Raw genomic sequence first — 26034 nt, 5'->3', positions numbered from 1 at the left:
TTCCCGGAACGCCAGAAGCTTCGGGAAAATCTTAGGGAATTCTTAGACAAGAACGTTCTACGATAGCAACGTCGTCCACACGGGTAACCTGTCATAAATTACGCAAGTGATCCGTGCAAAGAACTATAGGAAGAAATGGACTTAAAACGATTCCAGCGGTCTCGATGCATTCGTCTTGAACAGCTCTGTAGAATTCGAAATATTATTGGAATAAATGGAGAAAATGGAGAAGTTTCAGGCTGAGTCAAAGAAACATTACCTATAATTCTATGATTAGTATCTGATAAAAGCAATGAAATAACGAAGTAAAACTGTAGCTTATACGAATTGTCATGGAAACAACACGGTTAAGAAATTACCAGAGAGAACGAAGAATTTCCAAACTGGTTCTTTAATTTCTTAAAATATATAAAAACATCGTTACACAGCGTAGATACTTGTTCCAACTTTTTCCAAGACAAAGCTCTGTATCATCGTGTCTAGATGATCTTTACGAGCGGGCAAGATCTCCCTTTATACGATCCATCTTTACCGCAAGATTCTCCGCAGCTTACACGAGAAAGAACACGGAACATTAATCCGTCCCACGCGTTCCCCTACGGTCAAATCACCCTTCTTACCCCTTACTCACATCCGCGCTGTATATCTACTCGACAGCAAAGTTCCAACTCCATAAAAGGCGAACTAAGTAGCGTTTCGTGATCGCCCGCGGATCCTTCGATGGACGATCGGAAGAAAACTGTGTCGACGTATCTTTACTTTCTACGAAAGTTTCGCGCGTGCCGATTTCAATTCCCGACGAGACGTAATGCTGCCGGGCCTTTCCAGCTCGATGAAAGTTTTATACGCCGTATGCTCGATAGAAGTACCAGCTAGCGGCGTTGCTCGTTTTCTACACAGGCGAAGATTTCCACCCGTCGCGCACCACGCTCTAGGATGCATCCTTTCATTCGATCGCGGGGGTTGAACGTGTTAAAGGGGTTCGTCGACCGTTTCAACCGTACTCGCGAAAGTACCCTCGTGAAGCACATTTTTTTCTTCTTTCCCTTTGCCTTCTTTTTACCTACATTTCTTTTGTTTCTCTTGGGAGCTGTAAACAAGGAGGGACCAAAGGGCGGGACGGATCGAAGAAGCATAGCCTGAAGCTTCGGAAACGTCGTAATGTCGGTTTCTATCGGTGTTGCGGAGAATATCAGTTGCTCGTGCATCATAATTACAAGCTTGAAATTGTAGGCTTGGTTTCGGTAACGAGGCCGCCGGCTGGAATTTCGTTCACGCCGGGAAATCGCGGTACCGGCTTGAAATTTATGGCGTGATTTATCGCCGCTGTTCCGCGATTATCCTTTCGACGCGGATTACGAACGGGTTCACTTCAGCAGTAAGGAATCGACGCGCACGTCGTATGTGGTACCTCAATTGCATGCGAAATTTTCAGACTATGCGATTTTATACTGAAGCGCCTGATATTCAAGTCAATAAGTAAGAAATATTACAGTGTATAAATATATTTGCTATCGACATAAATTATTTCGCTTGACAAATGGCCATTAAAAAGGAAAAAGGCAGTTCTGTAAGTTGTAAAATTTCGCGATTATTAGTCGAGGCAAATAAATCATTGCATTTTCTTAAATTTACAAATACCTAAATTTTGTACAAATTCTTACAGCAAAGCGTATATATAAACATATACGTAATTAACGCAGAAGCTGATCCATGCAATTAACGCTGGAACGTTGGTTTTGGATTGCAGACGGCTGGAGTACCACGTGCCTGGGCGACACACGGCGGCGAGGACGTGCCAGTGTTCGCCATCGGTCCTCTAGCGAATGTCTTGTTCTCCGGTAGCGTCGACCAGAGCTATATACCTCATGCGATCTCGTACGCCTCCTGTCTGGGTCACCACGCGAGCCGCTGCTCCCGAGATTCCATATCCAGCAACGACACAATGAGCGCCCCGATAAGCTGTCCCTCGGCGGAGCCGAACAGCGCCGCGATATCCAGCGATGTGATGAATGACCAGGCCAGAAATCCACCCACGAAATCCGGCGCGTCTCTCGAACCGGCTGGCTTCCATTCGCTAACCAGTGTTCTGCTGCCCCTTATCCTTGCCATTCCACCATGCCTGCTCGAGGGAACGAGTTAATGCCCGTTAGAGCCTCTTCCGGTGAATAGTTCTCAGTTACGTTCGACCTGAACCACCCCAAGGAAGCTTTCAGATAATCTGTCAGGATGAAGACAACAGGTGATCCTAATGATCTCTCGAGGTCGTCTCGTATTTCGGGATTAAAAAGTTTGAACATCGAAAGACCATTCGAACGGAAGGAACAGCAGAAGAAGATTTCTTCTGGTTTGGGTTTTGAATCGTAACTCGATCAAATCAACCGGATGAGGGTAAACCGAAGGTCTATTAATTCTTTCCTTCGTCTTGGTGGGAATGATCGCGGAAGTCGCCTATAAAACGAGAGAATAAGTGGCTTGCGAAGGAGGATACGGAAAACGAATACCAGGGACTACGTATATTCGAATTTCCGTGCGCGCGGATACGAGCGAATAATTTATCAACTTGGCTCTCGATACGTCGAGCCCTCGATCGAGTGTAACGCCTATTCTCCGGTGGAAGCTGTTCGCAAAATCCAGGGTATAGATTAAACGGATGGCTAATGTACGACGAGGGGCTGTCTCTTATCTTGTACTGGTTGTTACGTCACCTCGAGGGGAACGGGATTAATCCCAGCCCCGGGAGTCTGCTTCTTCCTAGAAACGGCCTTCCATAAAACGTGTATACCCATGTGGATCGAAGGGGGCCTTCGGTTAATCAGCGTCAAGAGTCAATAGACGATCTCGCATACTACGCGATCCTGAAGATCCTACGCGATCCTACGCGGTTCCAAAACGGTCGAACGATCGACTGGAAGATTATGGGCCAACCGTTCGAGTAGCGGGCGTGTCACGCGTTTCACGTCGAGCGTTTTGCAAACGGGGACACACGATGGAACGTGAAGTGGTAATTTGTCGTGGAGCGGAGGTGTGTCCAAAAGGTTTTCAGACTCTATGGAACGACGTGCGAAAGCTTTCCGCCTATCTCTCCCTCCCTCTTTCTCTCCCTGTCTGTCTGTCTGTCTCTCCCTCTCTCCTTCTCTCTCTCTCTACCTCCCTTCCTCTCCCTGTCGCGGTTCTGCTCACTTCGACGAACAGTTAATGACGGTTCTTGCCTAATTTCGCAAAGAATTTAGTGCTACCCGGTGAGAGGGTGGGAATCCAAAGCAGTTCAGAGGACAATTTGCGACGATAATGACTATCCCAAGGCAGCTCGGTGAACTTCGCCGACTTTCAAAGCTTTCACAGAATCTAAATGGGGTTTACAAGTGCTACGTGACGAGGATACTTCATCCGAGATCGGCGAAGAGTTCCCTGATAGACTCGACTCGGTTCGATTAAAGGGGTGTCAAGCGTGTAGATCCGGACGCGATCGCCGAATGAAAGTGTCGAGGAAGTTGCTCGAAATTCGTGAAAGTAATTCTTACACGAGTGATGTTACGTTACGTTGCGTTACGATGTTTTTCCTCGGTTTGAAAAGTGGTTTTGAAGTGTGGTGCGTTATAGAGTAAGAGGTTGTCCGGTTAGAGGTACATTGAACATTATTCATATATATATAAACTTACAGATATTGCAAGAAATACATCGATCGGTTGGTCGTGCCAATCGTTTCATTGAATATTTTTGTTCTATGAAAATTTTAATTCGTCGATTTTAATTCTGTAACGATGAAAATGAAAAGAATGGAGGGTCGACAAAATGGTTATCTCCATGGGGAAATACATTCTTTTTTCTTTTTTGACTATTTTTATTTTTTAGTTCCATCGAAGTTGAAAATACAATCTATCACAATTGGTCGAACAATTTGCACGAGTGGGAATAGATTGTAAATTTGTATGATAGAATGGAATTATATCATCAACAACATTTCAAGATAATTCTACTAATATCGTGTTTCGAAAGTACTTGATACGTAGAAACGTGTCCAATTCGTTTGTTCAATTTGTTGAAATTGTTCTACAGCTATACGTTATATAAAAGTCGAAAGATCGATTTAGCTATCTTTGATCGAATAAATTGACTTCCCAAATAAATTTTCGGGAAAACATACGTTATAACAGTAAAGTTATGCCGCAAACGGATGAAATGCAAATAATATCGGAACTGTTATAACGGGCCCCCTCATTAGCATTTGAATGGAAATTTTGATATTCGAAAACGAGCGACAGTCGCTGGGACTCTCAAGAAAAGCGCGTTTAATTCAAATGTATGATAATTCGCTCTGTGATATCGAGTTTAATAGCAATCTCTCGTCATCTGGAATTTTCAGGAAACATTCAAACTTCGTCTCCTTTTTTTTTTTTTTTTTTTTTTTTGGTCGAATGTCGATCAGAGCAGTGATTAGATCGATCGTGTTCTCCATAAAAATGCAAAAAACGAGAAGGATTGAAGGGAAAATAATCGCGATCGATCAGATCTGACACAAACGACCATTTGCAAAATCAGATTCACTTTGATCCTGGATTACTATCCACGTCGAAAAGAAGATTCTCGAGGCATTGAACCATCGAGATTTCAAAATGAAGTCCTTCAATACACAGTCGTCATTCGAGTTTAGGTAGGACAATGCGTCGTTATTACGAACTGCAAATTTTAATTTCAAATATATGAAATGATTTTAATATTTTAAGTGATCAAAGAAATACATAGTAATTTGATTTTGCATAAATTTGAAATATATTAGACGTTCTCACGCGACGATCTTTAACTTTTCTTTACTTTTATTATACTTTTACATCTATATCAGTACCTGGTGTTCGATCTATAATCAGCATATCAGAGAGATTTATTTGAATATGATGTTTTTACATAATCACTGAGATTGTGCGCAGGCCGAATCGTAGATTTTTCAAAAATAAGATCATCGTGTTTCTACATTGCGAATCACTCTGTTGAAAATTTCATAATGTATAAAGCGCGGGAGTCGATATTTTCGTCGCGCGTGTTCATTGAAACGTTCTATTTTCAACGACTGCAGAGATCAGCTACAAATTCTTCGATACACGTACTCGTCGGAAACTTCATTTCGACTTTGGATATTTTCAACTTTGCTGTCAGCTTTCCATTAGACTTGGTATCAGAATCGTTACCGTTGGCAAGAAACAAGTTTATCTAAGCGTAAATTGTTGCTTGCGAGGGAAGAACGTTAGAACAAGGGAAATTCGTTTTCGAGATATCGCGAAGGATAAGGTATTTCGTAGAGGCGAAGCTCGTCTCGTTTAATTCGTCGTAAAAGAATTTCTCCTGGGATGATGAAATACACGAATAATACTTTAAACGCGAATGATACTTTGAGATAACGCTATAAAACCAAATATATATGTCGTTAGGAGGACGATTGTTGGATCGAATTGAAACGCTCATAAGCGCTTCTTCTTTATTTTTTATTATATTTGGAAATACAATTTCTATTACTCTGTATTTTAATTGCCCAGCTTCAAATACTTTGTTTCAACCCTCTATAATTGGATTCTGTTTGCTTATGTGAAAAACGAATTAAAATTGATTAAATTTTCTTATTTTTATTTCCAAATCACAAACGAATAATTGGTAGGAATAAATTATTTCGTACAATTTCAATTTTCAAGTCAAAGTACAATCCTCATTGCAGAGGATTAATTCTGCAAGAAACTGTTCGCTCTGAACTTCTGACATATCACTAGCGCTTCTACCACTATTCATTTGCCTTGTTAACGTTTGTCGTTCCTTGTACGTAGATTCCACGAATCATGTTTTTGCATGCTTACATGGCACAAGTGCAACGTGCAAGGACGAAACTAATCAATTTTCGATTAGTAACACTGCAGGCGCGATAAAAACTCGAATGAACGTTTCTTTGTGACGTGTATGTATTAGACACATATACCAAGACATCTGGTAACCAGACGACGTAAATTGCTGTTACAAACTTTCTCTAGCTGAATTATTCGCGAATGTATTTGTTATTATTATCGTTATCTAATTAGAGTTTATCGTTAAACCCGATCGAAAGTTATTATTACTTGGAGATTCTTATTAATATTATCGCAAATTTCAAAATTATGTCCGTTGCTTGTTATTATACGAGATTATATGATAAAATCGCTATACTTTATAAAATACTCGGTGAAATAAAGATTTTCTTTTTAGACGATTCTTTGTTGTCCTTAGGTCGTTATCGCAAAATGAAGTTTTTGGTCGAAAAACTAGGGTAGAGTTTATGCAAACGTCAAACGTTAAGATTTATGCACAGCTGCACCAGCAGACAATGATGAAACAATAGACAGGCATTCAGGGAAAAACAAACTTGGTCGTGAAGTTTCGAGAAAGATTTCACGAAGTTAACAACGAAGCTTTAACCAAGGGAAAAAAAGGAGATTTGTCGAGCGTAACTGTAAAGTTTGAAAAACGACTGTTTCAGCTCGCTACCGAACTTTTGAAGAGGGGCCAAACTCCTTCATCCAGTGCTTCTTTGCTTTGACATCCTCTTAAAAATTGTCGTTCTCCGTGTTTCTTCGTTTATAATAAGCGCTGTTGGTGTCATCGTAAAGAACAAGCTAATCCCTTTTCTGTTCATATATCAACATTGTATGTAAACAGCGTATCTGCAGACGTGAAAACTGAAAGAATAAAAAGCATACGGTTTATCGATTCAGCTGTGGCATTAGTCTCGATAATCGCATACGATGTAACGTAAAGCATACGGTATTTGTATTGTTGTTTATCTCAATATGGTATTGTTTATAAATATCACTACGTTCGAACGCTTATCGATATTCTATACTTTATTAAATTCAATATTTTAAAAATTGTGAGTCTAAATTACGTTTCAATAATAGTTCCGTACGAGTTTAAAATATTTTGTACTTTAAAGAGAATGTTGTACGAGAACGGTGTGGTATGTACGTAAACCAGAAATACAAAAATGGAAAGTAAGAAGATAATGTAGGATTTTCTATGGGACGAAATAAGCTCGAGCTCTGAACTTTAACGTAGATCATCGAATACTTTTTCCTCTTTCTGTAGAGTCTACATCGTCATAGTCATGTATTTCCATGACAAAAGAGGAGCAAACCAACGTTATTGTTAAAAGATGGATATGAGAAACTAGAATTACAAGACAATGTTATAGAATTTGAAAAACCAAACACTAACAAATACATATAATATCGAAGAACGATAATAATCGCATATAAAGGTTACGCACGTCGGTTTTAAGATTCCAAGATTTTAAATAATCAACATACAGGGTAAAAACCCGAAATGAACCGAAAGTGAATTAAAAAACTGAATACATTCGTTGTAATAAATCTCGAAATTAGAAGGTTGGTTGGCGTTAGAGGAAATGGGAAGAGCAAATATTTTTTCTTTTTAAACTCACGTATACGGCGAAATATCACTAAGTACGCAGCTCAGCATCCAAACACGGCATAAATTTTGCACATTCGCCAAACACACATGTGTTCGCAGGTTATCCTTCTTTAAACATGACTAGCCAAACTCTAACAACAAGCGAGCAGTTAGCCAATTTCGACAAACAATAGTTAGAAAACTATCAGTGTAATATACATGTAGATCACCAATACGGGTCAACAATCAAGAACGATGGCGAATATTTGTTCGTGCAAAATAATTCGAAAGTCGAGAACACCGAGCATTCGTTTTAGTAGCTTTGTAAAAGTCTTTCGATCTTTATTCACTATAGGTAGAGCCCTATAGTCGACTGGGGCGGAATTCACTGATGAAACTCATCCGTTACCACGAGGTATCAAGGGAATTGCAGGCGAACAGCCAGCCTAGAGCTCCTTTTACCCTTCGAACCTCTATATCGTTCGTTATCCGAGTGGAAGATAACGTTTTCAACTATCTTTCGTCGTGGAAATACCTTATGCTGCATCGATGTATAAACCATTCGGGCGAAGAAAAATCCCTATGGTGATTCTACGTTTGCAATGGCACGAGTGTGGGATGAAAAGGGAGAAGGGTTAAGTACAAGTATGGCATTCGCTGTTGGATTGAAACTCTGAAAACTGAGAACTTCTTTTGATAACTCATCTCCTGTAACGCTTTCCATTGCTACGTTTCGTTTTCACGCGTCGTTTAGCAGCTTTCGTATTGACATCTTGAAGATGTTCCTTTTAAACGCTCTTTTCGTGCGATTCTCTTTTATTTTTAATTTTCGACTGTGTCGTAGGATCGAACGATAAATTATTGGATACTTATCGAATCGAGAACGAACGCCTTTCTGAAAAATTGGTCGCTAAAAGTATTTGAGAAATTTTATTTTCGAGGAAAATAAGAGTACGTCGGGGAAACTGATCGATAAATTTACTGCAAAGACTTTTCTAACGAAAATACTGAATTTGGATAGACTAGGCGTAGAAAATATTAAAACGGAATAATAGTTTGCAATTGGGGTGGAACTATTCCAGCGATATAGAAGGAAGTTCTAAAAAATCTCATCAAAAGAAAACGTATTACGTTTTTCCTATGCTGTCGCTAAAAGCAACCATGTGGAACCAATACCTTTAAAGCGATAAAAAACGCTCAAACGAAAGGATCGTTCGGCAGCTCCGCGCAGATCCACGCAATTTGTTGCACGATCTTCGCAGCGGCCACACGCTATAAAAGCGTTCCTTTCAGCACAAGAGTGAACCAGCGTGCAATAGTTCGGAAAGACAACGAATATTCTTGCGTTTCTTCTGTGATCGTTCAAAGACAACGCGCGATCAGGATACAGATACTTTGCAAGTATCGCCTGGTTCTTTTGTTACGATCTGTTTTACAGCCACCATGTTCTTACGATCTGCTCATCGATTCGATAAGAGGACAGTTTTGAACGCTAATAAAAGCATGTAATAAACGTATCCCTCTTCTTCTTGTTGGAGAACGCGCCGTAAATATAGCGCAAACAATTTTTGTGATCGATGTAAAACGATCGTGTGTATCTTAAACCGTATGGGATCTTAAACAGACGTCGTTTGCGAAAGGTATTGAAATTTTGGTGACTCGTCGATACATTGAGTTATAATGATAACAGATAACCGTAACTTATATTTGTTCTTCTGATCGAATGCATGAAACGTATTTTAAGACTATCTGGGAAGGTTTAAAAAAACTCTTCCTGTTTTAGAGGCGGTGAAGCCTCCTTGAAAGAGGTTAAACATCTCTGTGATGAATTCTTCTATCCCCGTGACACATGCTCGTACAAATATCATGTCGATAGCAAGGACCAAATGAATTTAAACGATTCGAATAATTTTTTCTTCAACAAAGATCGGCAAAAAATCGATTTTTCTGGCTTAACTCGGAAATTAATCTGGTCCGGTAAACGTGAAATAAAAAAAAAAAAACTCGGAAATTAATCTGGTCCGGTAAACGTGAAATAAAAAAAAACTCGGAAATTAATCTGGTCCGATAAACGTGAAATAGAAAAAACTCGAGTAGAATTCCACTCGTCGGAAGATTTTGAGATGACGAAATCGAGCGGGCCGAGCTTGTGATTGGATCGAATTATACGAGATAGAACGGAACGGTCGTCAGCGACCCACGACCTTTAAGCCCTTCGTCATCCCCCCTTCCTATTCCTTTCTTTTATTTCGAACGAGAATTACCTCATCGTTTACTATCACGTAAAACTGAAAATTAATTTCAGGCTGTATGAAAGAAAAGCCAGGGTTCGATTTGCATTTTCATCGGTATAAGGCGTGAAAGATCATACATTTGAGTGAACTGAAAATTAATTCTGGCCGAATATCGATGCGGGTAGGCAATTAAGGCTGCCTCAATGAGAAAAGGACGGCCGTATAATATTGTTTCTCGATCGGGCATCGTTCGAAATCGACGAAAACGAAATCATAGCGACGCTCCACGTTGAAGGTTAATTAACTTTCTATGTCCTGTGGACGGACAATGCCTGGCGTCGACCTTTCTACCTCTGAACCATTCAGATTTGCACACTTGGAGAAACCAAGGGAAGGGGATAGAAGAGCTAGTTGAACGCGCCCCTATGTCTCTATCGATGATGTATTGATTATTTGATAGTTAATTTTCAGCGATATTCGTGTTCAGTATCTCGCATCGAAACGGGGAAACGTAATTACAGGTAATTAAATATTGAATATCGGTATCGATATTCATCAAAATGAAAACAAGAACACGAGAATAACGTAGAGGTGAGTAAAAATAATAACAGGGGCAATAAATAAACCAGTGGTTTGTTGGTTAAAGGATGAGTGGAGAATGAATATTTAAACGAAGAGTTTAATTTTCACGAGCCAATATTATTTGTTTAAGAATTAAAGTTATTTCAATGTGTCTTTTATCAAGTGTTCTTCATTTATATATTGTATTAAAATAATATTGTTTTATTTAGAATACTTGTTTGAGGGTGATCATTTACTAAAATGATTGTCGTTTTTATAATTTCAATGCCACTACACAACGAAGTTACAGGTATACAGGTATAATCAAGGAATCAAAGTGCTCACTGCGATATCCTTTAAGCGTACTCTTTTCAAAATAATAAATCTACAGGGTCTCTTACGAAAATGGTTTGAAAAGACAAGTATCAATAACAAACAGAGCAGAAAATAATTATCTAAGTACACATACTGTAAGGTCGGCAATTTTTATAACATTCAATTAGAATCGTTACACATCTGCTTTAGACATATTCTAATGAAAGATGTTGCACTATAAAAACATTAAAAAAAAGAAAAAAATACAAGCTTCCTTACGTTTCAATACCTCGTTCAGTTTGCCACTGTACGCCGCTTTCCCTACGATGCAAATACACAGAATATATGTATAATGCACAAGTTTATTTGCATATACAACGTTATCGAGCAACGTATCACGCAGAATTATCGATCGACAACTTAAATTAAGACGTAATTCACAGGCGACAATAATGTCCCAAACGATAATGATGAAATAGACAATGTTGATAAAGTAGGACAACGATTAGAATGGAACATCGCCGTGAAGAGTACGATGCGAACCCAAAGTTCACTCGGATTCCACACGATTAGAAAACCAACTTTATCAATTAAGGTGCACCAAGGAGCTCCACGAGGAAAGTGTCGTTCCGTGTTTCCGTGTTTCTCGTAACTGTGGGCCCCGACCAGAGAAGGAATTGCGTCCTCGTTTCTGGTTCGTTTCCCTGCCAGTACGATTCCATGGCTGTCAGAAACGATCGTTTTAACGAGCTCGTACTTTACACGTAGCTTTATCGAACATATTAGAACTTCGAGGCACGACCGTTAACCGAACTGATATGAAAAATATAAAATATCAAGAAAGAAAAGAACGAGAAATTTTGATACGCCACTGGCTCTGTCTCGACGACAACGATGAAAACCGGAAACGACGTTCAATCGCGATGTTCATAGTTAAAGAAAAAAAAAAAAAAAAAAGGTGAAAAAAAGAGAGGCAGAAAAGCCAGGCTTTAAATGTTGATCACGTTTCTTTGAAATTGTCTGTTACATGTCACGTTTATCCGATGCGCGTGAGAGGGTGTATGCATGTGTACGTGTACGTGTATGTGTAAAGCGTGAGAAATACATGATTGTCGTCGTCGTGCAAGCCTAGCTTAACGTTTTCGACGAAACTCGAATTAAGGTTAAGGTTTTAGCGTCGCGATGTCGATCGTAACAAGCACGATAATCCGTGAGACCAAAACTGCGACATAGGTAAACGAGCTCACCGATCTATATATATATATATATACATATAAGGAAGTAAATATGAATATAAATATATTTCTGTAAATAATGTGGACACGAATTATTACAGATGGAATTTACTATAGATATCTGTATATTATTGTTTCATAAAAAAAAAGAGATTACAGAAATGTGCATCGTTGTTGGATTTATTTGCCTGATTCCTCCTACAGCTTTTTTCCTCCTTTAAGGATTCCTGATGAATGCCAAATGAAAATTGGGTACGTATTTCGTTAGTTCAGAGAAAACTAAGATTTATGAAAATATGAAATTTGTTAAAATATCTTGATGAATAGAAGCATACCGTCCAAGATTAGATATTTTAATGGTTCGAAAAAAAATTATATAGTTGTATAGTTTTCAAAATATCCAGTTTAAATATTTTTAGAGAAAACGATTATAATTCTATTCTCAAAGTCTTAACCATCGATTTGATTTCAATTGCGTATCTATCTAGCAACTAATCTAGGATAATTGATTCGTAATCCTTAACTGGAACGTACGGTATAGCAAAATTATTTCATTTCACCGCTAATAATTATTAATGATATAATTCGATGGAAATGCATATAACGGTTATATAATTATCCACACGTTTTGAAATCATACGAAGGAAATGAAATCTTTAGCGATCGAATGATTCTAGTTTGAACAATGATCGGATATAGTCGTAGTCGAAATGGCTTCGCGTTCAATATCGGCTCCGAATATTCAGTCTGTACGAACGTACCCATTAGGTACGGAGATCCATCATCCGAGCTTTCACCAGCAACCCCCACCGTTCGTAGGTCCAGCGTAATGAAGTGCAACAGCGAAGAGCATGATTAACTTAACGAGCAAACGTAGTATAGGAGAACCTAAATACCAGTAAATTATATCGGGCGCGGTCCCATTATGAACCGGCGTTACTTGCAGCCTCCGTTTCCAAACGGTGCATAATTCACTCGACCCCCAATATTCTGCGCGCACTCGTACATCTCCCGTGGTTTTCCACTAATGTACTTTAGGCAACGCTAGGCGTAGCACGTACATAGCTACCGATCTCCGAAGTTTCACCACCTTGTGTGTGGTCTAACACTATGTAAGTTTAAATCGAAAGGTGAACATTCTTCTTGGATAACATAGCTGAATAAATCAAGAAGTTATTAACGGAGAATTAACTTAATAAGAAAAATGTTTGTGCCGCTTTGTGAGTATATTGGTCTTTCCATCCATTGTATACTTTGGAATTTCATTGGCGCTGTAACGGGGCACGGCTATTGTGATTACATTGATAAAATATGAAATGAATGTGATAATGTATATAGTAGAAGGTAGAATGTATTTATTGAAAGCATTTACCTCGGAGAGATCCTCGAAGAATTAGGTCGTCCGAAAAGTTTCTTTCGTTTTATAAGGAAATAATGTATACACAACATTTTTCGTTTTATATTATTTTATCGAATTACGTATGATCCATTTTGTTCTTTCAAGATAATGATTACAACATTCGACAGATTAGGTTTCATGTTTGTATAAAGATGCGTCGTTGCAAAAGACGTGTCTATAAAAGAAAGACACTTTTCGGACAACCTAAATTTGAACAGTAAATTATTTATTATATTAATAAGCCACACTATGTAGTAAGATTATTCTTCGAACTAATTATACGTTCAAAGCTACTATTTATTCTGTAGATTAATTTTTCATTAAGTGTATGTTTGAAATAAATGTCTTCTAACTTCGTCGTCGTGTCTGATTACAGTGCCAACGAAATTTCAGAAGGTTTCGTATAATTCTTATAATATATTCATAACGAAATTTTGATTATTCCAATACTTTGGCGAACCTCAAGAGTCAGCAGAATTAGAAGGAATCCAAGAAAGGAAGAGCAATGGTGGAAATGGGTTGAAGATAGATGCTTGGTTTATTGGACGACTAATTTGTAAGGGCTTTAGGAAGTCAAAGTTGGATTGATTCATGGTTTTATAAGCGTTCGCTGTGGGGCTTAACCGTATAACGTAACGAACGTGATAAAATAGATATGTTTTAAATTAACGGGATGAAGGAAGTAAGGAATAACAGTAAACCTATTCGAAACTCTCTATGCATGGGGCATTTCTACCATCTGACGTCGAGCTTTAATTAAGGTTCTCCGCTTTCCCACAACTTTAGTACGAAGCTGTTGATCGAGCAGAGATTCAATGATCCTCGGAAAATTAGAAATTAAATGGGCGTAGCTAATTTGAAACTTCAAAGAAAATATCAGAAATATTCGTTTTAACTTTCGATTATATTTTATTATTATCCTTTAGTTATTTGAATTATTTAAACAGAATTTGCATTAATTGACAGAAGTTGAAAATGCAATTATATTTTACCGTATATCATACTAGCCGATGAAAAATTGTAATTAACATTGTAAATCATCTAAAATACAATAATAGTCATATATGTAGTTCCACCTTATTTCCCCATAAACATTGCTTAACGTCGGATAATTGTTATACATTTGTTACAACGAATAATTATTGGAAACCGTGTTTTTATATAGAATTATCGAATATTATTTACGTATTTGAGATTTCCCCCATGGTAACATCGAAACACACTCCTCCATGATCATGATAATCAGATTGCACGTTCGTTTAATTTGAAAATTATTATCTTTTGTCAGATTTTATTTATTTATTTTCGCAAGGGATTAAATTGCAAATTTACACGTTCCGTATCGTTATAAATAACGAAATAACACGGCAACAAACAGGTACACTGACGAATTCGAATCGTACACCAATTCACAGTTATCTCGCCCTGTTTTACCCAAGTTTCCAGCAGCTGCAGCCTATTCGTGGCCCGTTTGCTTCATCCACCGAAAACTATAGAGGCTTCCAGCAGTATCAGGCTAACTAACTGCACAGCATTTACCAGGCGAGTGTCTTAGTTAGCGTGAATCGTGCCGCAGGGTTTGTCAATTTGTTAGTTAGCGAAACATGTTCCGCCACTTGAGAAAGACAGCATGGTTGATGGTGTAAGTACGCGTTGTAACGATGTCGAGGACCGAACTTAAACCACTTCGAATATGACGTCTGCTAGAAAGTGTTTATCCTAATTAGGTCTGTGTGCAGCCACGAAGAGTTTCCCTCGCTAACGTTACGATGCTAAGCGACGACGTCAAATAATACCAATAATACTGGACTAAATTTGCTGTAGATTAGCAACACAGTACAAGGATGTACGCGGCGTCGTCGCTTGGACCGGCTGCCACGAATGGTTTCGTAAACTCCGTAAACTACTCGTTTCGAAGTTTCCGCCGCACGAACGCCGGAGGTGGCTGCCGATGATAAATTCGCGACAGCCGTGGCTAGAAAACCGTGAAATGACGGATCGTGCATGGATGCGGGATGACATGGCATTCGGTGGTTTTAGCATTTGTTACCGGAGATCGCATTTTCGAAGCATGGCGCATAGAAAGCACGGTAAATCCACTGATTTCTACAGAATTTATATTTTAAGAGACGACACGTGAAATGTAGTATTTGTATTTCATAATATTTTTCATTTTTATTATTTTTCAGTTATTTATCCAACTCTTTGTCGAACGGGATATCGAATTGGATACAAAATTATCATAACGCATAACACCCATAAGGCTAGAATCAATTTAGGAATTGAAAGCTTATAGACAAAAATTATAGTAACAAGTAATTTTATAACGTCAAACATTAATATTTCTCAATAATTGTCGGCGACTTTACCTTCTCTTTTTCATGAATAAAATCGCGTTCTTGATACTTGAACTGCTCGTTATTGGAATTTTCACGAATTCTATCAAAGTTTTGTACAGCAGAGACGTTCTAATGTGCTCGACAGTCTCATTAGCTAGCGATCTAATAATCGCATGAGTATCGATAATGATGTAAGTCGATACTCTGTTTCAATCTCGATGGTCTGTGTCTGGTCTGGTAAAGATTTTATCTAGAAAATCGCGGATAGATTAACGTGATTGCGACTTCATCAAAGAGCCAGAAACGACTGTAAGAACTCCGCAGATTATCCACCTGCAAAGTTTTCCCGATTAAATCGCTTGGCACAAGTTCGCCTCGAAGGAACAATTATACTTACACGTTTCCGAATGAAGTTACGGATGCCGGCTGATTTACAATTTCGATAAGACGGAGGGAAGGAACGTATTGAATTCCACTTCCTTTCGACGAATAAATTACATTGAAGAAGATTAGGAGGATTTCTATTCTATGCTACCGAAAGGCTAATCGTTTAAATAAATATAGCACCATGAAAGAAATGGGAACGTAAAATCTATCTTTACGGTAAGTAAAAGTTAATTCCATTGTTGTTGCAACTGTACGCAGATATTTAAATATGTCTGGCGTAAAGTTAATTTAGAACGTAATTAAAGGGAATATCTACCTGTGAAGAGGATATTAATTAATTCTTCGCTGGAAAATTTAGATAGTGAATGATACAAGTGAAAAGAATAAAAATACTGAAGAAATGAGATATAGTGCCACCTACTCTCAACTTACATCGAAAATTTCTGCTTCTGATATGTAGATACATATAATCGTCTACCGTTTCAACTCTTCGATTTCCGTAGGATAAAAGCTTTTCGCTATTTTATCTCGTGGATTTCTAAGACGAGAAATAACAACGATACATATAATAGCAAACTTGATGTTAACAGTTTCGATCAAATTGGAAGAACGTCATATTGTCGTTTCTCTCCAGGAAATATATTTTAATGAGATAGAACAAATGTGTTGAAATTTTATGCGCATAATAATAAGAATAACAAGAAAATAGAAAGCGTAATAACAAAGGCAATTTTGAATATTTTACATTTGAAGCAAGAGTCACGCGGGTCAGGGACAATGCATGGTGAATGTTTTCCCGAATATTCCTTTGTATATCGTTCCTACACGAATCTACAATTATGGGACACTAACTTCTTGCATAATGTATAGATCGTGCAACCTGCTTTACTATCAGCAATTCATTAAATCGCAATTAAACGAAAATAAAGATACGGACAAGCAAATATGTACATATCGAAAGCGTGTAAATTTAACATATATCAAGAAGCACTTCGATTCCAATTATCACCGATCTTCTAATTATTCGTGATTTCACATTGAATAATGATAATTCATATTCTGGAAAAGAACGAAAATCTTTATTAATAAACGTGTAATGGAAACTGTTGTTGAATTACGTACGAAAAGAACATAGTACATTTACATTAGTAAAAATTATTCTTTAACAGAGTTCCAATTAAAGTTCCATAGGATATTTCAATTTTCCTTGCACGTAATAACAAGGACGTTGTGACGCTAATACGTACGAAGGAGACAGAGCGATCAATAAATCTCTACCTATCCCACGAGATATTTATCAATCGAACCGGTCACGGCGCTGTGACTTTGAACAGTATTCACGATGATCCACGATCTTAACCTTTGCGAGCCATTGTTGCGCAACGTTTCGAAATCATGCCGAAACTGAACAAGCTTCTAGTAACGTCAATCATCGCGGATATCAGGGAGTGTGTACATGTCTCGAACGAGATATATTCCTGGCTTGGCGATATCGAACATCTGTCATGGAAATTCCCGACGAAAACCGCGAAGGACATAAATGCCATGGAAATTGTGAAGGAGCACGACGGAACCGCAGGGGAATTCTATATTCTTCTTCTGGAGTTAGCTTACGACAGGTTTTTTTACACTTTTTTCCCATTCTATTTCCTTCTTCGGCCGTACTTTGTTGTGTATTTGCATAAATTCGTCCACCGCACGAACAAAATGACAATACGCGGCGATTAAAAAAATCTTTCCCCTTTCCTGTCTTTACGCGAAGGCGTTACCCAATGAAAGGCGAATTTCGCGAAAGTTTCATCGGTACTGATTCACACGATTCAATTAGGCGTGCAAATGTTTCGTAATCGTGGTACAGTCAAAAGAAACGAACTGCTTTTCGGGCGAAATGCAACGAAACGTTCGGTGCACTTGGTTGCCTCGCGAAGCCATTTCCAACTGAACATTACTCGTGTTTTAACGTCCAAGGCTATTCCGAAGTTAGGGTGATTTACGTTCTCTGAATACTTCCTTCCTTTTTTTTTTTTCTTTTCTTTTTTGTATTGACGAAATTGTTTCGTTACGTTTAAGATAGCATATTTTACGTAACGTGTTTTAACGAGCCGAAGATATCGAGTGAAACATGAAATGACTTTTAAACGTAATCATTTTTACCACATCATTTATCCACAATTATTCCACGATTTGAATCGTTAAATTATTATCAGCTAAAGAGAAACCTTCGTTCCAGAATCCATTTTGTTCTACGCTTGATCGTGGAATTCATGGACAAATTTCCGTTCGTGGAAAACTTTTTCAGGGAAGTGACCTGCGTCAGTCGATCGAATCAAATTTCGTTAGCCAGTCTATTGCGACTTGTCTGGAATCGGTTGAAGACAATACCTGACTCGATATCTCGTCATATGGTTAGTGGAATAAATGCTAAAACACAGATTCTTCGTGAAAAACAAAGGACATTTCCATCGAACGAATCAAATTTCAGAGTAACAATGTTTTCCACTTTTCCTGGCGAAATATTCAAATTTGTTACTATTCTCTCGATCGAGGATTTACATTTTTCGAGGATAGAAAAAGTTATTCACTTTCGAATCGCTTTTAGACGGAATATTATATTCTAACAAATGTTCATAGACAATTAGGCGCTTTATCCTTAATAAACTCTCTGCCGTACAAAAGGTTCATTCTTTAGAACGATCGAGAATACGGAAATGGAGAAAAGGGATTCGCGTATCAAAGAAAGATTCGAATATTTTAAACACAAAATGAATCTATTAACGAAAAAAATTAACCCGATGAAAGGATCTTGAGTCCGCGATAGACTTTAAATGCAAAGTTAGGTTAATTATAAAACGACTACATTTTAGATAGTAAACGACTATTTCTTATTTCAAAAATTTCTTTCCAAACGTTTTTTCTGTTCGTCGCTTTACAAATGTATACGCTCACGAGTCGAGTGTTTAAAGACGATTCTTACAAAGGATCTATCGAGTTAATTAATTAATTTCGAGAAACGTTGAGTTACAGGAATCAGATACCTTTCATATCTTTTAACACCAAAGGTGAAAGCGCTTTTAGCTTTTTAATTGTTACACGTATGTGAATACAATAAAGAAATGTGAAATATTGGAACAAAGAGTAGAAAGGTAAAACGAAAAAGAAAGAAGAAATTAGAACATAAAGGGTGTAAGTAGCAATGAGAAAGAGAAATGTAACGAATAAAGGGGAGAATAAGAGTGGAAGGAAGAGACGCGCACGTTTCTCAAATCGCGTATACGATAGAGATCGTAAAAATTTCCTTACCATTCCATCGAAGGAAGTTGCCGAAAAATAGCAGCATGTCAACAGGTGAAAAATAGCGAGGATGAAGCGCGGGATTCCTTCACGAGCAAAGTATCCCAGAGTTCTCAAGCAAGCAGCAGCGTGAATTATTGTGAGAGTTGTACGCTAGCTGGAACGGCTATTCTTCAGGCGGTAAATGCGATCGAACGTGTATTCATAGAGAACAAATTAATTTCTGTCGCCACTATTGAAAGGTGAGTGCGATTCGTCACACATAACGTGCAAGTATAAACGTAAACTAGCAGGGAGACATCTTATGTGCGAAATATATGTTAAATTAATTGGAACTTTTAGAATGCTTCGAGCGTTTAGAAATAGTAGAATCTTCCGTAAAAATGCATAATTAATTGTTTCAAGGCCCTATAGTTGATTACCTGGATTTGAAAATGGAGATAAATTATTTCTCGTACATGTAATAAACTATACTTTAATTCCGTTTTAGCACATTTTAGCTCATATTTTACGTACCACGCTTTCCGAAAAGTTCCAAAATTTTATTATATAGCTAATATTATATTAACATATAATGCTAGTAGATCTTCCTCTATTTCACTCTTTATGAACTTAAAATAAATGTTAAAAGCTAAATGTACTCTCCGGTAGCTGAAAACGATTTAAAAAAAGTAATTTCAGTAAAATATGCACGTTATACGTTTTACATCATTTTGTATTATGTATGTACTTAATATCACTGTATCTCTTGGAAGAAAAGTACAAACTGCAACGGATAGCCTGAAACAAGAGTTTACTCTCGCGTTAACAGCAACCATTTTCACTTCTATTATAAAATGAAAGAAAAGCAAATTCTCGTAGAATTCATCCATCCCAAAAGATAAAGAACATCCAGAAATTTTCTCTCTCGCGATAGATAATCTAGTTACAAGTTACAACGTCTCCCAGGGTGCTATAAAGCTCCGGCGCAAGATGCATCCTTTCGCGAATAAACTAATAAAACAGTGAGTTCGGGTAAACATACGTGCTACCTGTGCTCGTTGACACGGATCGCGATTGTTCCAGAGACGAATGCAGGAACGACATTTACGAGAAGACTCAATGGGCCGTGATGAGCAGGCTGACGAAGGGAATAGAAACAGACGTCGAAACGGCGCTGACTATGGTGAAGAAGAGCAATTTGAGAATACAGGCCGCCAGACAAGATCACGACCAGACGATTCGAGAGCTACGGACCAGTTTGACGATGCAAGAAAAGCGAACGGACGCATTGCAGGCTGAAAACTCGGAGTTGAAGGCTCAACTAGAAAATGGTAGGTTTCCTAGCTGGATACTCCGTTTACTGATCGTCATCAACCCCCAGACGATGGCTTTTCTCGACTCTTCTTTTTCTCTTTTTCCTCGTTTCTTTCGTTCGTTTCTATAAAATCGTCTTGTTCTTTCCTTTTAATAGGTTTCGAGTGGAAATCGAGCACGATGTATCGGAAGTCGTTTTATCGATTAAATTCTAAATAGCTCTGAGACTTGGTCGATGTGATACGGTTGTCGGGTATCGCAGCTTCCAGCGAAGCAAATCGATAGGCGGCATTGATTTGCTCAGAATGTATGTAATACATATGGGAGTGATCGTGGTCGATTACCCCACGGGAAATTCGATCGAGGAATTTTTCTGCCGTACCACCGCAGCCAGGCGGATACGGTTTAGTAATCGATCGAGAACGATTTATGAATGTCCGGTGAATAGCAGACGATAGGAACGCGAGATCTGTTGCTCGTTTGTAAAGCGAGAGTACGGAATAGAGAACGTTATGAGACGCTTAAAGATCCAAAGAGAAGAAAAATATCATGAATGGACGGTGTAGTAATTAATCCATAATCATGGTAGGAATAAATAAAATAAATTTTATTTCCACGGAAGGAAAAATTGGGGAATCTGTTGTTAGCGTCGTAGAAAAAAATGATAAACGAAGAACGTTAGAATGGAATACGCAAAGCGAAGAATTTCATTATTTGAAGTCAAAGGGACACCAGATATGTTTTGTTAGACTGTGATAAAAGAAAATTTACATGGAAGATTACCTTTTTCTTCTCTCTAATTGTAGGCGGTTTTATTACTTTTAGAAACCAGATAATATGATTGCATTGTAATATAATGAGAAGTTAAGCTTCATTATCGAGGTTCTTTAATACCGATGTCATCTGCTATTTATTATTGCAGCTTTCATTTCGAAGAAATACTAACGGATATTATGAGAACAGGAGAATATTTTGATAAACACAAACTGCCCCTATCTTACCTATCGAACAACTGATTGCGGCTAATGACCTACTCTATACGATACTAATTAGCATTAAACCCAGCGAGGCGACCTATTTACTCGAACATTGATTTACAGCGAAAGAAGAGCGCGAAAGGGAAATACGGCGTACCGCAGCTTTGAAGGGACAAAACGAGACGTTGAAAGAAACCCTGGAGGATATTCGCAGACAGATGTCAATGCTGGGTAAGTATAAAAAATCGCGGACGCACAGAAGGAAGTACCGTGTTGTGTATCGGAACGTGAGGAGGAGTTCGTTTCTCGTTTCGTCGGAGGAACGAGATTTTCCAACGAAATTTGACAGGCGGCATCGTACCACGAACGGAAGCGAACGAATCCACGGATACCACGGCGAGGAATAGTCTTATTTTCGAACGTTCATTGCAGCCGGCGAATATAACATTTTGCAAAGTCAGACGGTTACGCTGGCCGAGAGCAAATTGGAGCTGGAGAAGACCGTGATCGGACTCCGAAAGGAAATCGTCGACACCCGTGATGCGTATCTCGAGACAGAACGAGGTTCCCGAGTACTTCTAGACGAATCGAGAAAGGAGAACGAATCGGTGAGTTGGACCATACGATACATGCGATTGTGATTTCTCATCCTGTATAGAGTAAATCGAAGCGAGGAGATGGCGTTCATCGATGGCTATCTAGACACGTGAGATATCGTAGTTTGAAATAATGACGGAATATGAAATTGTAGATCGATTGGTTACCATTAGAAATTGCAAAAATCTGCAGAATATGCAAGAAATGTCAAGGATGTCTGCAAGGAATATGTAGTAGATAAAATAAATCTCTGGGTTTTATTTCTGGATTATAAAAATTACGATAATGTGCTAAATCACTTAGTAAATCACTTTACTAAAGTAAAGGTATTGAGGTACGTTGTATGGGTAGGATTAGCATAAGCAATGGACATTGTTCGAGACATTTTATCAGATTCAATAGCCTACGCCTTTATGGGATTATATACCACTTAATTTGTACCGAGGGTCACCAAAGTTCCATTTCACCTATTTGCACCAGCTGTTCGGTTATTAATTAAGGCTGTTAACTGCTTTGTTATGTATGATGCGTTAATGATACAACAGACGATAGAAATTGCTTGCTGTTTAAGCCGATGTCGGCTTACTATACGGTCGCTACATAGCCTATATACAGGACCAAATTCTCGTGAATTAATCTGTTGTTCGGTTAAATCAATTTATACGAGTTCAGGGAAATTTACGATCAACTATGGCTAAGCGTCAATTTTGTCGTATTATGGCTTGCTGTGAATATCATTTTTTTTTAAATTAATATCATGATAACTAGAATGCGGATTTTTATATTTTAAATATTCAGCTTATATGTAGGAAATATTTATATTTACGAAATATGAATCCTGCTCGTGTGTATCAATAGCTAATTATCATAATCTACGGTAAAATAAATAAAGTAAAGTAAAATAAATTATACATATCGGCTGTTTGAAAAAAATGGATTATAAACTGGAAAGGATCCCTTTAGGTCATAAAACCGAAATGTACATACTTAAATTAGTCCCAGTACCGTGCCAGGTCATTTTCTGGTCATTCTATGGATATATCTATTCTCGTACTTATCTCGTATCTAGAATTTTGGAAACTTTCGATATTACCTCGTAACCAATATTTTTGCGTCAATTGCGTAGCATAAAATTCAATTTTATTTGATTTTCGTTATTGTGCACATTTCTTAAAGTACATACTACGAATTCAAATTGTTCTGCATGGTTATATCTGATATAAATTGATCGTACGGCGGTTATAATATGAGTATTACGAGTCATAAATTGTTGCAAATAAAACTCATATCGGTAAAAAATATGTAACATATTCATTTATGTCGTTTACGTAAAATACGCATGCAATATGAAGAAAATGTATTTGCATAAAAATCCGGTAGTATAAAAATCCAATGATAATTGTATTCTATACTGTATTCCATACAGTCATTAAAACGTTCTAAAATTAGATGTAAAAGGTGTTATTCGTAAAAATGTTAATTTTGTTTATTTACTGATGTTCAATTTAATACGGCAGTTGAAAAGAAATGTTTTCAAAGATTATCGTAAGAAGGATACGAACCGACTTACAACAATGCTGCAAATTTTTTGTACATAAACTACCTGCTTCCTTATTTACTCTGTGGCTTTCGATGGTCGAAAGTTTATTGCTTCGTCGATAAAAACTCGATTCTATTTTCGCCGCTTTCCGTCAATTCACTGCCTATAAAGTTTGCGACGAAATTATTCAAAGTTATTTAACGAATCAAACATTTCAGTTTCAATTTCGCATTAGCGATTTACCAGTCAGCTTTGGAAATGGTCACAGCACAAACCTTAAACATTAGTCTCTATAATAGAATAGTAAACTGAATCATAAAATTGTGCCATAAAATAGCCTTTAAAATAAATCTTGTAATGAAATAGTAATATATCACAAATCTATCCCATGAAGTACAAACTTTTGTTAATCCGATTAACTGGGAAAGGTAAAAGTGGTAATAAGCCGGAAAGGATGGAAAATCCCAATGGGCCATATGACTCAGCAATATGCCGGTGGTTTAGGATTATAGGTAATTGTTAACCCTTCACGTGATCATTTTGGTCATTAATAGCTGTGAAACATGTGAGTGTGGTAGGAGTACTAAGATTGGTATAAAAGACGTTTTGTTGGAGAAAATGAGTTAGTCGTTAGTTGGACTTCGTTGGGAGTTGATCACGAGTCGTTACGAGTTATTGGTTGCCGATTATTGTGAGTTCGCCGTGAGTTGTACGTTGTGAGTTGTCACTCAGAAGTTATTATAGTTGCACATTATTTTCTTCAGCTGAAGGAAGAGTACAAGGAAACAGCTGAGAAACTTCAGCAAGAAATCGCATCTTTACGTTTGATAGTCTCAATTAAGAAAGATAACGAGAGAACCAAAGACGTCAGTGACAGTGATACGGATAAAACGATTCAAGAAGGGACCATTTTGAAGCCTGAAGATGATCCTGTGCTGGACATGACCCAGCAGCTGATCTCGAATCGTGAAAAGATCGAGATACTGTCACGGCAAAACGATCGGCTGTCGAAAACACTGTGTCGATTACGGCAATATCAAAGGTAAGTTACGACAAACGATTCTAACAAATGACATACTTGCGAAAATCGTCAGATTCCATTTTCTATTCACTATATTTATCTATTGGCTTGTAACATGAATAAGTTCGATCGAATAAGGAAAAATATTAAGTTCAACCAAACTTATGTTACAATCCAATAAATAGAGCGTGAATACATACATATAGCGATAGTCTATTCCCAACGCGTATTATTTTTACGGAGTGAAAATTTGAATAAATTCATCGGTTGTTTCGTAGTTGATTTTTCAACAGAAGAGGATATATCAATCAATTTGTATAGTAATTTCATATATCAATAAACGATCAATTTGTATAGTAATTTTAATTTTTAGTTATTTCAATGAATAAGTTAATTTTTCTTATGTAATTACGAAAATTTTGTCAACTTGTCTTCCTTTTCTGTGATATGAATACACACAGTTAGAAAATTGTTAGTATACTTAGCCGTGGTGATAATATGATCTTATCCGTATAATTTGATTGATATTTTTTATATCATATTTATAACGGTAGAGTATCAAACGTAAAAAATAAAACGCAAAATTCAAATATTGAATTATCACAAAATGAATGTTTTGTGGATAGACAGAAATAAAGTATCATTTTTGCAATATATATTACAAAGAAAATTACGTAGTGAGCATGTTAAGTAGTACGATATGACAAAGTTTATCTTTTAGCATAAATATAACAATTATAGATTACAGAACTATTTTGTTACAGAAATACGATTAGTAGCGACATACATCGCTGAAGCAGTGCAAGTTCCATCATTTTACCGATTCATCCGTCGAGCTTGATAATATGGAGATTTTGAACTCGCTTTTACATATCTTCAAACCCTCGAAGCCAAAGATCGACATCATTTCCGAGCTTCCTCCAGAGATGTCGCATTTAATACTGCGAAAGCTCGATCCTGAGTCGCTTCTGCGTGCTGCGCAAGTCTCGCGTTCGTGGTTGAATATTTGCCAGTCTGATTCTTGTTTAAAGAACACTGCAAGACGATACAAAAATAAAAAGAAGTTAGAGTTGGAAAAAATGAAAGAAAATGCCAACTTGGATTCCGACAGCGAAATGGACAATAAGATGAAACAGTTGAAAGATTACTACAATTCCTGTGATTATACTCAATGTTCAGACGTATATAAAATCATATGTAGAATCGACAGATTTTCACATATAGACAATTTGTTTTAGTGATATTTATAAGCATATTTATATTTATATTTATAAATGAATCGACTACACTGTTGCGTACCAGTGATGTATCTTTAAAATTGTATAATAAGTTAATTAAGTGTACAACATTGTAAAAAAATGTAACTTTTAAAATAAAAACAATGATCATAATACGTGTTGAGTTTAATTATAAATGA

General features: G+C 37.5%; 2 protein-coding genes across 2 annotated transcripts in view; both read left to right on the top strand.

Moving 5' to 3' along the window:
* Window positions 1-3974, top strand: part of LOC139995922 (alkaline phosphatase-like) — a 234210-nt gene extending 230236 nt beyond the window's left edge. Inside the window, exon 9 of the mRNA XM_072019865.1 lies at window positions 1751-3974. Coding sequence (XP_071875966.1) covers window positions 1751-2143 — 393 coding nt within the window. The 3' untranslated portion in view covers window positions 2144-3974. The remainder of the gene's footprint in view (window positions 1-1750) is intronic.
* A 14003-nt stretch (window positions 3975-17977) lies between these two features.
* On the top strand, window positions 17978-25551 carry LOC139995587 (uncharacterized). Its single transcript, XM_072019195.1, has 6 exons — window positions 17978-19428; window positions 20252-20499; window positions 21583-21690; window positions 21892-22067; window positions 24361-24638; window positions 25382-25551. Exons 2-6 carry the CDS (start codon window positions 20298-20300, stop codon window positions 25410-25412), a joined length of 795 nt encoding a protein of 264 aa, XP_071875296.1. The 5' UTR covers window positions 17978-19428; window positions 20252-20297; the 3' UTR covers window positions 25413-25551.
* Window positions 25552-26034: the final 483 nt, after the last annotated feature.

The sequence above is a fragment of the Bombus fervidus genome, chromosome 16, assembly GCF_041682495.2.
Source record: "Bombus fervidus isolate BK054 chromosome 16, iyBomFerv1, whole genome shotgun sequence".
NCBI classification, from domain to species: domain Eukaryota; kingdom Metazoa; phylum Arthropoda; class Insecta; order Hymenoptera; family Apidae; genus Bombus; species Bombus fervidus.
The sequence above is the reverse complement of the archived record's forward strand: the minus strand, read 5'-3'. Positions and strand labels throughout refer to the sequence as shown.

Bases quoted from the DNA above. Each gene is read 5' to 3' on its own strand.
- LOC139995587 (XM_072019195.1), top strand. From the start codon at position 20,298: ATGAGCAGGCTGACGAAGGGAATAGAAACAGACGTCGAAACGGCGCTG. The intron at 20,500-21,582 runs GTAGGTTTCCTA...ATTGATTTACAG, and splicing joins GAAGGCTCAACTAGAAAATG to CGAAAGAAGAGCGCGAAAGG. The intron at 21,691-21,891 runs GTAAGTATAAAA...CGTTCATTGCAG, and splicing joins CAGACAGATGTCAATGCTGG to CCGGCGAATATAACATTTTG.